At 27.1% G+C, this 16,664-nt stretch overlaps 1 protein-coding gene across 3 annotated transcripts in view; it reads right to left on the reverse strand.

The window, feature by feature from the left end:
* Positions 1–219: 219 nt before the first annotated feature.
* Positions 220–16,664, reverse strand: part of LOC126897557 (tyrosine-protein kinase receptor-like) — a 125,534-nt gene continuing 109,089 nt past the window's right edge. For all 3 annotated transcript variants that reach the window (XM_050671250.1, XM_050671251.1, XM_050671252.1), the window contains exons 11-26: positions 16,284–16,331; positions 13,478–13,637; positions 12,472–12,619; positions 12,237–12,368; positions 11,858–12,014; positions 11,600–11,788; positions 7,518–7,769; positions 5,640–5,732; positions 5,373–5,565; positions 5,167–5,254; positions 4,811–5,095; positions 4,542–4,741; positions 4,251–4,352; positions 3,750–3,975; positions 2,255–2,844; positions 220–924 (exon numbers count right to left, since the gene is read on the reverse strand). In XM_050671250.1, the coding sequence (XP_050527207.1) occupies positions 735–924; positions 2,255–2,844; positions 3,750–3,975; positions 4,251–4,352; positions 4,542–4,741; positions 4,811–5,095; positions 5,167–5,254; positions 5,373–5,565; positions 5,640–5,732; positions 7,518–7,769; positions 11,600–11,788; positions 11,858–12,014; positions 12,237–12,368; positions 12,472–12,619; positions 13,478–13,637; positions 16,284–16,331 (3,053 nt within the window). In that variant the 3' untranslated portion in view covers positions 220–734. The remainder of the gene's footprint in view (positions 925–2,254; positions 2,845–3,749; positions 3,976–4,250; positions 4,353–4,541; positions 4,742–4,810; positions 5,096–5,166; positions 5,255–5,372; positions 5,566–5,639; positions 5,733–7,517; positions 7,770–11,599; positions 11,789–11,857; positions 12,015–12,236; positions 12,369–12,471; positions 12,620–13,477; positions 13,638–16,283; positions 16,332–16,664) is intronic.

A 16,664-nucleotide genomic window follows, 5' to 3' on the forward strand; every position in this document is an offset into this window, starting at 1 on the left:
ATGTAATATAAAAGAGAACTAATTAAATTTTTATAGGATCTCAATTTAAATGTTGTTTTTGTGAAATGTATTTGTATCATTAACAAAAATTATTATTAAAGATTCATTTTCAATATTTCTCGTATGTATTCTAATTTTTAATTAGTTAAGAAAAATTTAAAAGTAAGAAAATAAAATTTTGGGCTAACTTCTTTATGTGATAAAACTTATAATGATTTATATTTTAATGGAGAAAACTTGAAAATCAAGCAATATTGTTTATGACGCAAATAAATTTCACGAAAACAACGTATAAATTAATTATCTGTAAAAATTTAATTCATTTTTTTTTATATTACATATTGAAATGTAATTTTGCTATTTATTGACGAATTAGAATATAACTTGATAGTATTAAATAAAATATTATTTTTTTTTTAAATTTACGTTCTATTGTAGTTGGAAAATTTAAATATACACTCATAAAAACATTAATTGTCATGTGACATTTAATATTAATAAAGGATTATATTGGCGTTTATGTATATGGCGAATATGTATCTACTATCTGTGCTAATATTTTTTACACTTTTACATTAGTTACCTGTAAATTTATTTGATAATGTTTTGTATTAAATATGATAAAAATGATTTTTTTTTGCGTAAATATTATGCAAAAATTTAAAATAATATTTATGTGATTATTATTATAGCATTTCTAGGGACTCTATTACAGAGTCCCCTTTCTCCTCATGTCAGCATCTTATTTTTCCATCACTTGCAACGTTGTATCTCACTCGACCAGCGATGGAATAAGGGTAAGCACGATTGTCCTCTAATTCAGAGAACGATTTTCTTCTTTTGCCTTGTCCAATTTCTCTATCAACACATGACTGACGTTGAATTGGCTCTTTCATGCTTATGAAACTGGTTTCTTTGAATCGACTAAAAAACATTTGACAAAAAATTATAAATGTTATAAAAATATAAATCTATGTAAACTTTAACTTGATTATTTTTTTAAAATTTAAGAATATGCAGGTGATTCCTTAAACACGCCTCATAAAATATTTTATTTTATTTTTTTGGCAACATTCATTATTTGCCGTTGAGCTACTTTATGAAGTAAATTATTTTATACTATTATCCCTTGTATTATATACTATCATCAAATTTTGTTTTAATTTTTGACCCACTGGCTAACATTAAAAAAAAGTTGAAGATTGTTTAAAGCATAAAAGATATATTGCAAGTCTAATTTTACTCATAGAGTACTTCAACAAAGAATTATTAATTTTTTCCAAAAATAAAAATGGTTTTTATAATTTCAAAATATTTTTGTGAGCATTGTTAAGGAAACTTTCGGTATATAGATTTTAATTGTACAGAGGGTCGCAACACAGTGTGGATTTGTAGGCAAATATAGATGATATCTGACAATGATTAAAATCACTATCATAAGAAACGCTTCAATGCAAATCTGTAAATGATATTTAATTTTAAGAAATTATTGGATTATACCAAAAGTAAATAGGAATTCGTTTTACTCTTATTTAATTATTTATAAACTGATTACAAATTTTATGATATATAAGTGTAATATATAAATAAATATTTCTTTAATTTATTCGACTTCAATGTCCATTTGCACATATAAGATAGATCGGCGGGGCAAATATTTCTGTTCTTTAAGTTATAGTGCGTATTATAAGCCTTATTTTAAAATATATTTAGAAGACACAGTATTTCCGGAACATTTTCAAACTTAAGTTGAAAAAATTGACTTTTGTGAGAATGTTGCTATTTTAAATCCTTCCATGTGGGTAGATAAAGGGACATAAATGTATATCAAATAAAAGGAAAATACCTAAGGTTTCTATATAATAAAAATAATTTTTATTCGTTCTTTTTTGAAAAAGTTATAGCGCAGTTTTAAGAAAAAAAAAAGTGAAAATATTTATCGATTTTGAAAATTATAATTGTTTAGCATATTTCTCCTATTTATAAGGAGCGAGAGAAATTTTTTCAATTTTTAAGGGTAATGTTTTAACTAGATTGATTTGTGATCTTTTATGTATTAAAGATAGTGACTAAAGGCATTAAAAAAAAAAAAAACACATATCTAGTATAATTAATACCTTCTCAGCTTTGCATCGAAGCTAAAAAACAGTATGAATAAATTAATATATATGAATATAATGTATTATAATATAACAAAGTACATGTTGTTTATTATTATTTTTTTATATAAATGAAAACTATACATGATACTTACTTCCAATTATAAGATGGGATCCCATTACTATTGACCATTAACGCATTGGCTTGAGCACCTGCTAATTGATTTTTTTCTTCGTCTTCTTCGGGATCAGATTGTTTTCGGTCTGCTTCTAATACTATTTCTTCGCCGTTGTCATCATCATCTTCTTCTTCTTCGCCTTCTTCTTCTTCATCATCCTTTGGGTCTTCGTCTCCACCAAATGCTCTTGCTACATTTTCGTCTTCTTCATCGTCATCATCGTCTTCAATGTAATTACGTCCATCATCTATTAGCATAGGTTCACTATCACGGCGACCAAACCTTTCGGCATCTTTCATAAGTTCAGCATCAACACCTTCAAACAAATCATCTGCTGGCAATGGAGTTACGTATTGGGGTTCTTCTTGTTGTTCGCCTTCGAGTATAACACTACCGATTGCTCCGTTGGTAATATTAATATTACGATTCGCATCACCTTCAAATCTACTATTATCACTAGATATGGGATCATTTAGTAGGTCTCCATCAGGTTGAGATGTTCTGTATGGTAAAGGTGCTGGTGGTCGACCAATAACTGGCTGCTTGAACTCTAATATAACAGGATCCTAAAAATACATTTTAAAATATTTTAAACAATTGTATTTTAATTATTTTCATGAAGAAATGAGTTTTCTACAAAAAAATGTATTTATTTTGATACTTAAAACAGCTCAATAATGAAGTATTATCTTTAAAAACTTACGTTTTAAATTATCTAACACAAGTTTTTATCTAAAATAAACATCAGTTGTCATCATCGTATTAAAAAATTAAACTTAAAAGTCGAGTTCAAATTTCAATTGTATTATTATTATATTATTTGTACTATTCTATATATAATATTCATTTTTCATTAAATTTCAGAAATAGTTTTAAATTGTGATGTCAAAAGAAACGCAATTAATATTATATACTTTCTTTATAATGAATAATATACCAAAAAAGTTAATATACTTTAACTAGTGAACCTAACAAAAAGTTCCAAATATTAAAAACTAATTATTAAAATATTTAATTAAGAAAAGAAAAAAAAATTATTTACTAAATAAGTATAATTTTGATGTAAAATTACGTTCAATTTTTTATAGAAAAAATATATTGCATGTTGTTATACACAATGTTAAACGATACTCCTAATGTATAATTGTAACATTTTTGATAAAGTAGAGAATCATTTTATAATACGATGATTTTTAAGTCAGTAGTATACATTATTAGGCAATAAATTAAAAAATGTAATAACTATATTGTGTATCATAATGCTTAAATTTAATCAATGAAAAGAAATATTTTGTAAAAAAAACTTTTAAAATTATTAAATATTTGATATTTTTCTTACAATGATGTATTAGTATGTAATTCTAACTTAAAATGTTTACAATTAGAAATTTATAAATCAACGTTTAAAATTATTATTTAAAAAATGATTTCATTTTTTTATGTGAAAGATTGAGGATATAAAGGAACAAACTTGTATAAACAATCGAAGTTTGTTTCGAATAGCTTCAAATGTTGGTCGGTTTTCTGGATTCGTCTTCCAACAACTACTCATTAATTTATAAACAGGTTCCGGACAAATGCCTGGTCTTGCCAAACGGCCTCCACGCATCACATAATTCATTGTTTCTTTATTTGTCATTCCAGTATAAGGCATTGAACCATATGTCATTATTTCCCAAAAAGTTATTCCGTATGACCTACGTAAATCATTTTCAATATCAATAAAAACACATTTAGTTATTTATATTTTCGTAAATTTAAACTAGTATTTAAAAATTTATTAACAAAAAGATAAAAATTTTAATGTTAAAATCCCTATTACACATAATTGAATATATAAAAAAAATTAATTAATTAATTGAAAAATTAATAATTAAGAAGGAAATGCAAATATTTAAAAAAATAGTAAATATTCATTTTTAAAGAAATAAAATTATTTTAGTGTAACAATATAAAAAAGTTTTGTGTTTACCAAATATCGGTTTTAGAATTAAAAACACCATCTACCAAAGATTCAGTGGGCATCCATTTAATGGGAAGCATTGCTTGACCGTCCTTTCTATAGTACTCGTTTCTACACAGAATATAAACATTTTTTTCATTTGGTAATTTTATTAGTAAGCTTAAATATGAACTGTAATGTTGTACTTTATCTAAATCATAATTTTATTTGATTGAAATAAGATTTGGTATATAACTGTTTTATGTTATTTCTTAAATAAAATAGAACTATTTTGAAATTAAAAATAGTTGATACACAAACCTGTAGACATCTCTAGACATTCCAAAATCGGCGATTTTAGTTATTCGTCCTCTGCCTGTAGTAGACAACAAACAATTTCTTGCGGCTATATCTCTATGTATAAAATGTAAATTTTCTAAATACATACAGCCTTTAGCTATATCTAAAGCCATTTTCAATAGGTCCTTCAGTTTGAGAGGGATAATTTTATCTTTTTGTTGCTAAAAATATTTCACAAAGAATTTAACATAATTTAATTTATTTTATGAAAGAAAATAAAAACGTAATACCACCGAAGGACGATTTTTCCTTAAAAACTCCTTAAGATCTCCACCACTTAGTAGTTCAGTGACAATAAACCTGTAGTTTTTTTCAAATGTAATACCTATAAACTTGACAATATTGGGATGATCAAACTGACTCATGATAATAGCCTCCGTTAGGAAATCTCGTATGCAAGATAGTTCAGCCTTTTTCTGTCTTGCTTTCTTTTCTCTTTCGAGTTCAGGGTTGGGAGTGTTGTCATCATCAAATTTGACGTCGACGTTAGTCATATCCTTTTTAGGCTGCAACGTCTACAATAAAAATGATTTTGTTTAGTGAATTCTTAGTTCATTAATTTACGTCATGTAGCCATATAAATTACTTTTATAGCCACTTTAACTTCGGTATTACTTCCGGTTTTCTTGTAGTACCCTCGATATACAACTCCAAAGGCTCCCTCACCGATAGACCTGCAATTTAAAAGAGTTTCGGATTATACACTTCCTCGAGAAACTTCAATATTAAAAGAAAATCTATGTATGTATAAAGATAACTTATGCGTGTATGTTATTAAACTACTCATCATACTTTTGTATCCGAAGTTCATCTCGGGATATCCTGGGTAAATCGTTTGTCGTTAAGGTTCGTCCATTAAAATCGTATGTAGGGTTGATGTCAGCATTTCCGTTTCGGTTTCTCAAAGCCATGTTATAGTTTAAAATTCCGTTATGTAATATATTGACATTTTCTTTGCGTTCCTTGCGTTTTCTATAGCTACGATCTGAAAAAAAATATTCGATAACTTCCTGAGTATTAAATCAATGGTGTTTTATTATTATTATTTTCAATACTTACACATCCAAACTCCCAATATTATACAAATTATTACAACAGTAAATACACTTCCAGTAATAAGAAATATAATTTTAGTTGTTTCAGACGATTGATCTAAAAAATAAATAAAATTCTGTTTAATATAATATAGTCTATTAACTAACGTGTTTACAGATAATTTTTTTGAATAGATAAACATTTTACTAATGCAATAAGTGGTACGCTTCATTTTCACAAAAGTCTATTAAATATATATATTTTTAAATGTTTTTATCTCATGTATACAATTAACTTTAAAGTTTATATTTTACACAATACATTGACATAATAAAAAAAATTTAATTATATGTATTCCTTTATAGTTATTATGCGTAACTTTTTTGAAGATTTCAATACAAAGAATTAATGCATATGCTTCTCTCTACTTCTCTTTTTAAGCATACATTGTTTAATGTAATCCTTGACGAGAGTGCGCCATATTTACTTAATTTATTTTTTTACAAGATTTTAAAAATAAAATTTTTTATGGGCCGTAGTTGAATTTTAATTATTATTAATACTTTCATGAATGGACTAAATAACACGGCACCGCCTTTTGCTCGCCCGTGTCTCTCTCGATATCAGCCGTCCAGCTATTAATATGACAATCGGTCGTCATCGGTTGTTTCCCCGCCCTTGAAACTGAGATAAGGCCGCCGCCGATTACTGATATTGCGTTCTGTTCTTTTTCCGACGTGTACTTTTACTGGTCGATTCTTCGTTCGTTGTTGGTTCTGGTTTGCGTCTCTTTTGGCACTTTTCTGTTTAGTTAGTTGTCTGGTGATACGGATTAATTGTGTGATCTGACGAATTGGTATGTATATATTTATACATCTATAAATCACAGGTATAGACGTACTTTGATACCGTTAATAACTAGCCAGTGCGGCTTAGCGTGGTAGATACGTAGCTGGATATTTAGTGTGTTTGGTATATTGTAACGTATATACAATTATATCCGCGGTAGTGAGTAACACGCCACTCGTTCGCCCGCATCTCATCTTTGGATTACGCGTCAAAATATAAAATACATTTTACATTTTTCATTACTGTTATGTGTTATTAATCAATTAATAAATATTATCATTTATAAACATTTAAATTTTTTAATGTGTGTAAATGTTCAATAAAAAATATTCTATTGTTAAAAAGCGTCAACAATTGATAAATAAATAATAGTATTTATTAAAACAAATCTTTGCTATTTGGGCTAATCAGTAAAACGATGAAAAATGTCTATAAAAAATCCAAAATAATTTTAATATATTTTGTTTTGGCATACTTAAATATTTACAGCTAATGTATTAAAATTAAATCATTATTAAAGAACGTAATTATTTCTGTTTCATTTTCTCATTATTCTTATAAAAATGAATTGATTTTTTTTTTTTTTTTATTAATTTAAGATTCATAAAAATCTAATCAAATACAAGTTTATTACGCTAACTAGTGTCTATATTATGTACAATTAAAGATATAGGTATATAACTATAAATGACTGCAAAATTAATTTTAAAACAGTTAAATTAGTTTAATTAATATCAAAAGGTTTGTTATAATGATTTTACTTTTCTATTAAATATTATTTTCATAAAACTCTATATTTTTATGTGGTGTTTTTAATATTTTATTCAACAATTTTTAATGCTTTCATTATCATATATTAACTTAAAAAGAAATTTTTTAATTAAATAAAATTACTGTATACCAATATTTCAATAATAAATCGTTATCATTTGATGTATTATTTACATGAGTGACGTCAAATTGATAAATTAACAGGATAATTTTAATAAGCAAAACGACTATAACTAAGTATAAAAATTTTTAATTAATTAAGTAAATTGATGTTTGACTTACACGAACATGTTTTTCCATCTGCTCCAAGTTTGAAGTCTGCTGGACAAATACAAACTACTGCGTTACGTAGCTTACTGATAGATACACAGAGGTATGCACAACCACAACCTACTATAGCTGGTATTATGGTTACTGCACCTGGTCCATAATGACTTCCTGAATACACAGCACTGTAAAAGATGTGTCTATTTTCTGGAAGAAAAGACCAACCACCCTCGCCATTTGTTTGGCTATTACTCCAGGCACGACCACCTTAATAAATAAATAAAAATCATTTTCAGATTTTTTTGTTAAGACTTTCAATCTTTAAACATTTAAAAAGTTTTTTGTTGTCAATTTTTCCTGGTAAGAGTCATCAATGTTTTAAAGTTACTTAAAAAAAAATACGTAGATCATAAACACTAAAAAATTAATTTAAACATAATACCTTCTACTAGATATAATAACTTATTATAATTATTTATTTATTATTATTTTTTATTTATTTATTTTAATGTTTATTTTAAGTTTTGTAGATAATAATTTTTTTTTTGTAGTAACATTATCTAGTATCGCTTATTTTCCCGCCATAAACGACGACGCACAGCAGTCAAACGTAGCTTCTTTAAGTAGCTCTTTAATTGCTTCCAAGGTTTTCTTAAAATGACCACTCATTAAAAGTTTCACTTCAAACATGATGAAATATTTTTAACTTAAAGTAGGTAGAAAAAAGAACGACAAAAGTACACAAATTAAAGTTTTGAACGGATATATTAGACAACGTTAGGTAACAACGCTAATAAAATGTGAAAAAGTAAGTTTTTCAACTATCTAACTCTTGAATATAAAACTTGAATGCAATATGTCATTGACAATGAGAAGAGTCTAAGACCTGAATTTAACTTATGGAATAATAAACATTAAAAATGCAATTGGAACGATCTTTTGGTTTTTACACAAAAGATAATGTGCGTCGTCGTTTATGGCGGGAAAATAAATTGATACTGTTACCAACATAAAAAATTATTGTCTCAAAACTTACATTAAAATAAATATCAAAAAAAAAAAAAGGTTTTCCCAAATTCAAAATTTTAGCAAAAATGAAATTATAATTACTTGAAAAATTGTCGGCTCATTGTATTAATAAAATATTAGATAATAATAAAATATTACCATTTTATCTTAATCAGAAGATATAAAAAAAAAAATTGACTAAATGATACACTTATTAACTTTTATGGTGTTTTAATAATTTTAACAATTTTGAAATGAAGTTCGAGTTGTATACAAAGTTAGTTCTGACATAATAATGTTATGTAGTGCTAGTATGTTACTTTAGCTAAAATTTTAGTGATTGCATTAATCGGCAATATTTTTACTACTTAACATGAAAATTTTATATTTTAGTTTTTAATAAAATTCATTTATTACTATAAGTTTTTGAATTTAATAATGATATTCTAATAGGTACTTAAAAAGTAGATATCATTTTTACAACATTATTTAATTGTGTTATACTATCTTACTTCAATATTCTATGGATAGGTGCTAAGAATACTACCACGGCCCCTCTGCCAGTTGTTAGAGGCGACTAATGAGGTTGCGTCAGATCGACAGCCGGCATAAAAATATTGACAAAATAGTATGAGAAATCTTGAACAAAACTTAAGCAGATTGTCCCATCTCGGATGTATGCGGGGACAACAGAAAGTAGTTAAAAACGGAGAAGGCCTAAGGAATAAAGTGTTTGATACCAGTCTGACAACTTGTGTGGTAGCTGTTTCACCAGTCATGTGTAAAGGTCTACCAACGCTTGTAGTGTCAACGGTGTAGGGACATCACTACTTGATACTTTAAGGGAGTATCCTCAAGGGAGGAAAAAAAGATAGATACAAAGTAAGAATAGATAATTGGAATGTTGGAACATTAACTGGTAGAAATAGAGAATTAGTAAAAGTATTGAAGAGGAGAAAAGTTAACATTTGTTGTGTGCAGGAAACTAGGTGGAAAGGAGAGAAAATAAGGGAAAGAGGTAAGGGTTATAAAATAATATACTCAGAGAAGTATATTATACTTATATGTCCTTGAATGAGGAAATGAAAAGTAAAGTAGTAGACGTAGCTAAAAAAAGTGACAGGATTATAGTTGTGAAATTGAATTCGAGGAAAAGGTGCTGAATGTAAAAAGTGCCTATGCACTACAAGTAGGATGTGATGAAATAGACAAGGCAGTGTTTTAGAGAGAGATTGATGAAGCGATGCAACGGGTACCTGGCAATGAAGATGCGGTGATAGGTGGAGATATGAATAGAAATGTAGGTAATAAGAAGAGAGGATATAAAAAAGTACACGGAGGGTTTGCTTTTAGTAAGAAGAATGAGACTGGAGAAAGAATCCTGGATTTCGCAGCATCGCATGATTTTGCTGTGGTTAATACTTATTTTAGAAAGAAGGAAGAACATTATATAACTTATAAGAGTGGGAGGAATAGATCACAGATTGATTATTTTGTGTGGAAGAAAGAGAGCGTAAAGCGAGTAAAAAGTGCTGATAATAAGGTACTTTCGAGTAATGATGATGTGAAAAAAAGGTGGAAAGAGTATTTTGAAATATTACTGAATGAGAAGTATCCAAAAGAGATGTTCGAGGATATTTCGTGGAATGAAGTACTGGTAGATGTATTAGTGAGAAAGAGCTATGGGAGTCTGTGGCATCAATGAAAAAGAATAAAGCAATGGGACCGGATGAAATGCCAGTAGAAGTATGGAAAATATTAGGTGGTGTTAGTGAATGGAGGAATAGTATTGTGGTGCATATATTTAAAGGTAAAGGAGACATACAGGAGTGTGGAAATTATAGAGGCATAAAGCTTATGAGTCATAGTATAAAAATTTGGGAAAAGGTAATAGATAAGAGAATAAGAAATTACATAGGTAACTAAAAACTAGTTAGGATTTATGCCTGGTAAGTCAACAATAGAGCCATTATTTTGTGTGAGGCAATTAATAGAAAAGTTTAGGGACAAAAAGAAAAATCTTTGTATGTTATTTATAGATTTGGGAAATCCGTATGATAGAGTACCGAAAAAGGTTCTAAAGTGGGCATTAATGAGAAAAGGAGTCCCAAAAAGGGACATTAATATAACAGAGGATATGTATGATGGCACTTGTACTAGGGTAAAAAGTGTGGGAGGAGTAACAGAAAGTTTTCGGGTAAGAGTAGGAGTGCACTTAGGTTCTGTTTTAAGGCCATACTTATTCTAGAAAGTAGAGCAGAGAATGAGTGGGGAGACTAGATAAGATAGGATAATAAATGAGCATATAAGAGGGAGTATAGGTGTAGCGTCAATCGTGGATAAGATGAGGGAAAATAGACTTATACGGTTTGGTCATGTTATGAGGAGAGAATAATCGGAAGCTGTAAGAATAGTAATAGAAATGAATGTTGAAGGAAGAAGAGGTAGAGGAAGACCAAAAAAGAGATGGAGAGATGTTATTGAATGCGACATAAGGACAGTTGATGTGAGTGTAGAGGATAAGGGATATCGTGTCAAGTGGAAACTTAGGATAAGGTTGGCCAACTCCAAGTAGTTGTGATAAAGGTGAGGAGAAAGAAGATGATTATAATTAATTATTTTTTTAGAATCGATTGTATGCTGTATTATCACGAGACAATGTAATTTTGTATATAAATTTAAAAAACATATTTAATGTTTATTCTATGATGATAAAGATAATACAGTAAAATATAAAACATTAAATTTATTTTATTGATGGTTATTCTAAATCTATATTTGATTAATAAAAAATGTCATATACATTTATCGTGATTGAGTAATTTTAGGATTTTCAACATTTTTACTTTGCCTATTATAATGCTCAAACCATTCAAGAGGAACAAAATTTTATCGTTAACAGGAATAAAATATTAATGAGTCTAAATATAATAATTAGTTCATTAATTTAAAATATTAAAAACTAATTATCATAAATATCCGATACTTTGGAAAACAAGTATTGGAAATGGTGTAATATTAAATTACGTTGTTTTGCATAATACAACTACCAGTAGTACTAACATAGTATTGTATACTAATTAGCTTACCCGTATAACCACCGCCGCCACCACCAGCTACACAACCACCACCACCACCACCAAATCCACCAGCACCTTTGGTATTTCCTCGACTCTTGTAACATGCAAGACCACCAATAGCACCACCTTCTAAAACTGAAGTACCAGTTGACTTTTTATCTTCTGAATAATTTCCAGGGGCCCATCCACCACCAGCACCTTAAAGAATAATGCAAGTACCATCAAATTATCTATTAATAAAGAAAATTATTTTTAAACAATGCATACCTGCTGGATTTTCACCAAATGAAGGCGCAGTGATCGGTGGTAATCTAGGATTGGTTCCATTACCATGTTGACTTCTGTCATCTTTAAATGGACCATGAGCAAGTCCACCCCCCCCAGCGCCAATCAAAAGTGGTACATATCCCTCTTCATGGGATCCCTAAAATTAATGTCAAAAATTGTTAGTGGATGAAGTTCTTTATTTTTTTAACATAAAAATTATTACAATAGCGAATAAATACATTTTTCTTTTATTTTTAGAAAATAAATCCACTTGTCAAAAGAATTATTAAGATTTATATTTCTTTATTCTTTATTATTATAATTTTTTTCACGCCTAATGGTTTCAAATAAAGATTTCAAAAAGAATTTTGCACTTAACTGTGAAAACAAACGAACCACCACCTCCTCCACCACCACCGTTTAGTAACCGCAAATCGTGTAACTCCCTCAATGCACTTCCAGTCCTAAAATACTGTTCACGTTGACATGCACCATCATGTTTTTCGAAAGTCTGTTTAAAGAAAAATTAAATCAATAAAAGATATTTTCACCGTTTTTTTTTTTTTTTTTTTTGTAAAGATCTATTAACAAAATATAAGTAATTTGCTTCGTACCTTTCTGCATGCATCGCCTCCTTCTTGACCCACCAAGATGTAGAGTTGTAAATTTTTGGGCATTTCTACTACAGCAATAGATGTAGCTGCTTTAGAGATTCCCATACCATCAGCACCTTTACCTCCTCGAGCACCACTAGCAATAATACTGAAAAAACGCATGAATTTTCAGAAAAATCATTCATAAACAATTTTTTTTAACAATGCATAGTGTAATAATTGAGTGAAATTATAAAAACAGACCATAATAATGAAACTAATTAATTTCAAATAAATTAAACAAAACTATGTAATAAACATTCTACATCATCATTTTTAATGAAACGTAAAGCTTAAATTGAATTCTTTATTGGCAATGTCTTAAGAGACAACATGGGAAAAATATAACATTGAGCTGTATTTAAATTGTTTACGATTAGACGTTTTTTTTTTTGTATTCTATATATTTATCTAAAAAGTCTAACATTAGAATCCATCACTGTTTTGTTATACGTGACGTGAAAACGGTTGTAATTTTATTTTAAGTTTCTTCGAAAAGTCTCGTCCCTGAATAAATAAATTCATCACAAAAGATATCTGAATAGTTCCTTTGTCAGTTTTTGAAGATAGAAATAACTCTGAAAACTTTTATTTTATTAAGTTTAAGCTTATTCTGTGTAAAAAATTTTCGATTTCTGTACTTCTAAAACTTCTACGCACAAATATTTGAGTAAAAACTTTTTCAGGAACGTCTTAATTAATATCAAAGCGGTTTGGAAATTATTAGCTATCGATGAAAGCAAAGGCTTCATTAATTGAAAACATTTTGAAGTGTTTTGGTAATTTTAACTTTTACTTTGACATCAATTATGAACAATTCAAAAGCGTTTTGGAGTACAAAACAAAAATTCGCATTCATATCATTTTCGGTTTTTAATAAGGCAAAAGAGATATTATAAATATAACATAGTATTTTTCATTTACCAAAAAAAAATTTTATTTTTTATAAGTTAATAAAAAATCTCACGTATAAACCCCGGTTTCCGGTACTGTCCATACTTGTACTCCGTCCATATATGTATCGTTAATTACATTAACCTCTACTGTACTGTTGTTGTAAGCCACTTCACATGATCTGTTACTTGGACCTAATCTACCCTTCATGCCACACGTATTGAATTTGTACACTAAATATAACAAAACACATCAAATTAAAATACCAAATTTTAAAAGCTATTTAATAATTACACAAGAATCACGTACCATAAAGATGATTAACGAAATGTATAAATTATGTTTATAAATAAATATATACATGGTGATTTTTATACCATAACCCACTCAGTTACTTACAGAATAAATATACTTAAAATTTTTTTTTTTTTTTTGGTTATCTTTAGTTACACATTATTCTTTAATTATTTACTATGTAATACTTTTAAGTTCATCCCTTATGCCTTGTAATGGTTTCAACTTTGTTTTTTTAAATAGAAACATATATTTTTAATTTAATAAAATGTTTGAGTTTTTAATTTATAGTAAATGGCATTTGAATTTTTAATAAAACTTTATTCGTTTATTAGATATAAACATTTAAAGTTTCAAATTTTTGAGTTAATATACATGTATATTACACAAGGTATTACAAATACAGGTAGCTAAATGGTTTTTATGACATCGCTGTCACAGTCACAGATTGTTTATTATCAATTATGACTGTCAATAGATATACTTTTTATATAGTCAATTAGTGTATTCATGAACTCACAACAATGTGCCTTACTACCATTGATAATAACAATGCTGTGTACCTGCGAATATTGATGTCATAAAAAACCAATTAGCTACATGTATTTGTAATACCTTGTGTATTATACATGTATATTAATTCGAAAATTTGAAACTTTAAATGTTTAAATCTAATAAACGAATAAAGTTATATTAAAAATTCAAATGTCATTTACTATTAAATTAACAACTCAAACATTTTATTAAAATAAAAATATGTGTTTCCATTAAAAAAAACAAAGTTGACCCCCTTACAAGGCATAAGGGATGAACTTAAAAGTATTATATATATATATATATATGTATATTATACATACAATTTTTTTTTAAATAAGCCATGTTTCAAATTAAATTAATAAATTTGTTTTCCCTAATATTCTTTTTTGATGTAATATAAACGTATATCAATAGACTATTTCCTTCTTTATTGCAAATTATGGTCATTATTTATTACAGTTCTATTGGTAGGTAGGTACACATTTTTCATCGTGGTTTAACATTTTCTACCATAGAAATGAACAAAAAAGTATTTTTGTAACAAAATGTTTTTACATTTATTTGCAATGTTCTTCAGCAACTTCATGCTTTTACTTTATTTACTGAGGTGAAATTCACCTCAGTGTTTTCATAATATTTTATTTTTTAGTTCTTTGACGTTCATCCCACTTTTAAACTATTATGCAGATTCTTTTACATGAATGTAAACATATATCAAAAAACTCTTTTCAATTGTTAACAATTTGTTATTTTAATTGCATACTTCAAAGTCATGATAAAAAATTTTGCATAAAAATTATCTTAAAAAACTTATAATAATCAAATATTTATTTTTTGATCACTTTGTAATTGAGTATTGTAAATTTCATTGAAAATTTATATTACTTTAATGAAATCTAATCTCATAGAAAATAACACAATATTAACAGTTGTTTTTAATTAGGTACTACTCATTATTTTCTTTTTGGGTTTCTTATATTGTTTTATGACTTTTTTCATCCATATATCCCTACATACGATATTATAATAATTTAAAGTAACATTGTCTCGTATTAAAAATTAACTGTGTAAAAACATTTTATTAAATAATAACTTTCATAACATAATGTAAGCCAAAATAACACGTGTCAAGTAATATTCTGAAGACATTTATCCATTGTGCCTAATTTTTTATTATGAAACATTGAGTAACATTTGAAATATAAATAGTGTACATAAAAATAGTACTTATACCTCTTTTGTAAAAGGAAATATAGAATAAAGAAAAACTTAATGCATAGAATTTAATATTCCGTGAAATAAAGATAAATGAACAGCGAAAAATAAATTTGATGGATGATCAATAGACCAAATACACAAAATGAGCTTATGTTGTGCAAAATGAGTTGAACGCTAATACTAAGGCGTATGAGTGATTAAAAACGTATTAAATACGCTTTAAGAACGATAAACAGAAATATTACCAACGTTGTAACTTTAAAAAAAATATATTTCTAAAATTTCACAAGGCAAAAAAATTGTGTATATTTAAAACAATAAAAATATAATGTAACTTTAAAGACTCAATTATATTTTCTTTATTTTTACAAAGTGAGATAATAATTGATGTTTTAGGCATTGTTGACTCATGAAATGTCATAAAATAACTTAAAATTAAAATATCATGTAAAATTTAAAAATATATATAATTGAATATTATTAAGATATAAAACTAAGAAACATACTTCAAATATTTGCAAAAAGTCATCATAAAACGTATAAGCAAAATTGTGTAAATATTTTTTATTATTATTAATAACTATTTACCAATTATTGACAAATAATATTTCAAAATATATTTCCACTCCATTTCATTTTATTGCTAAATATTTTTTCTTATACTATTGTAACATCTTTCAAACAAAATAATTTTTACATTTTTATATTAAATTTAATTCCCTATGTCAAATCACAAATTGTAAAAATAGCATCAAAAGAATTAAGTGTAAACAATATTTTAGAGGATCAAATTGGGGTGTGAAATATTTTAGGATAAATTTTACACTTACCTGTTTTGTTTATGAAGTCAGGGTTGATCGGAATCTTCAAAGGAGTAACTGAAAAATAAATGATCTTTTATTGCATATATACAGAGTGAACCACATCTTACTGACAGGTCTTATAATTTTTGATACTATTAACATTTCGTTGTGATTATTTAAATAATTTATGCATTTTTAAATTAGGTTAGAATCGTATTTTTTATTACTTGTTTTTCATAATAAAAATAATAATTGGTTTTAATGTAGTTTAAAAATAAATGGATAATTTTTTAGTAATCACAACAAAATGTTAATTTTAACAAAAATGATCAGTTTTATTTGGTTCACTCTGTATATGTATACATTTTATAATATTTTTCTAGAAAATGACATCGCAACATAGTGAGT

Source organism: Daktulosphaira vitifoliae, unplaced genomic scaffold (assembly GCF_025091365.1).
Source record: "Daktulosphaira vitifoliae isolate Bord-2020 unplaced genomic scaffold, ASM2509136v1 Scaffold_2, whole genome shotgun sequence".
In the NCBI taxonomy this organism is placed as follows: Eukaryota; Metazoa; Arthropoda; class Insecta; order Hemiptera; family Phylloxeridae; genus Daktulosphaira; species Daktulosphaira vitifoliae.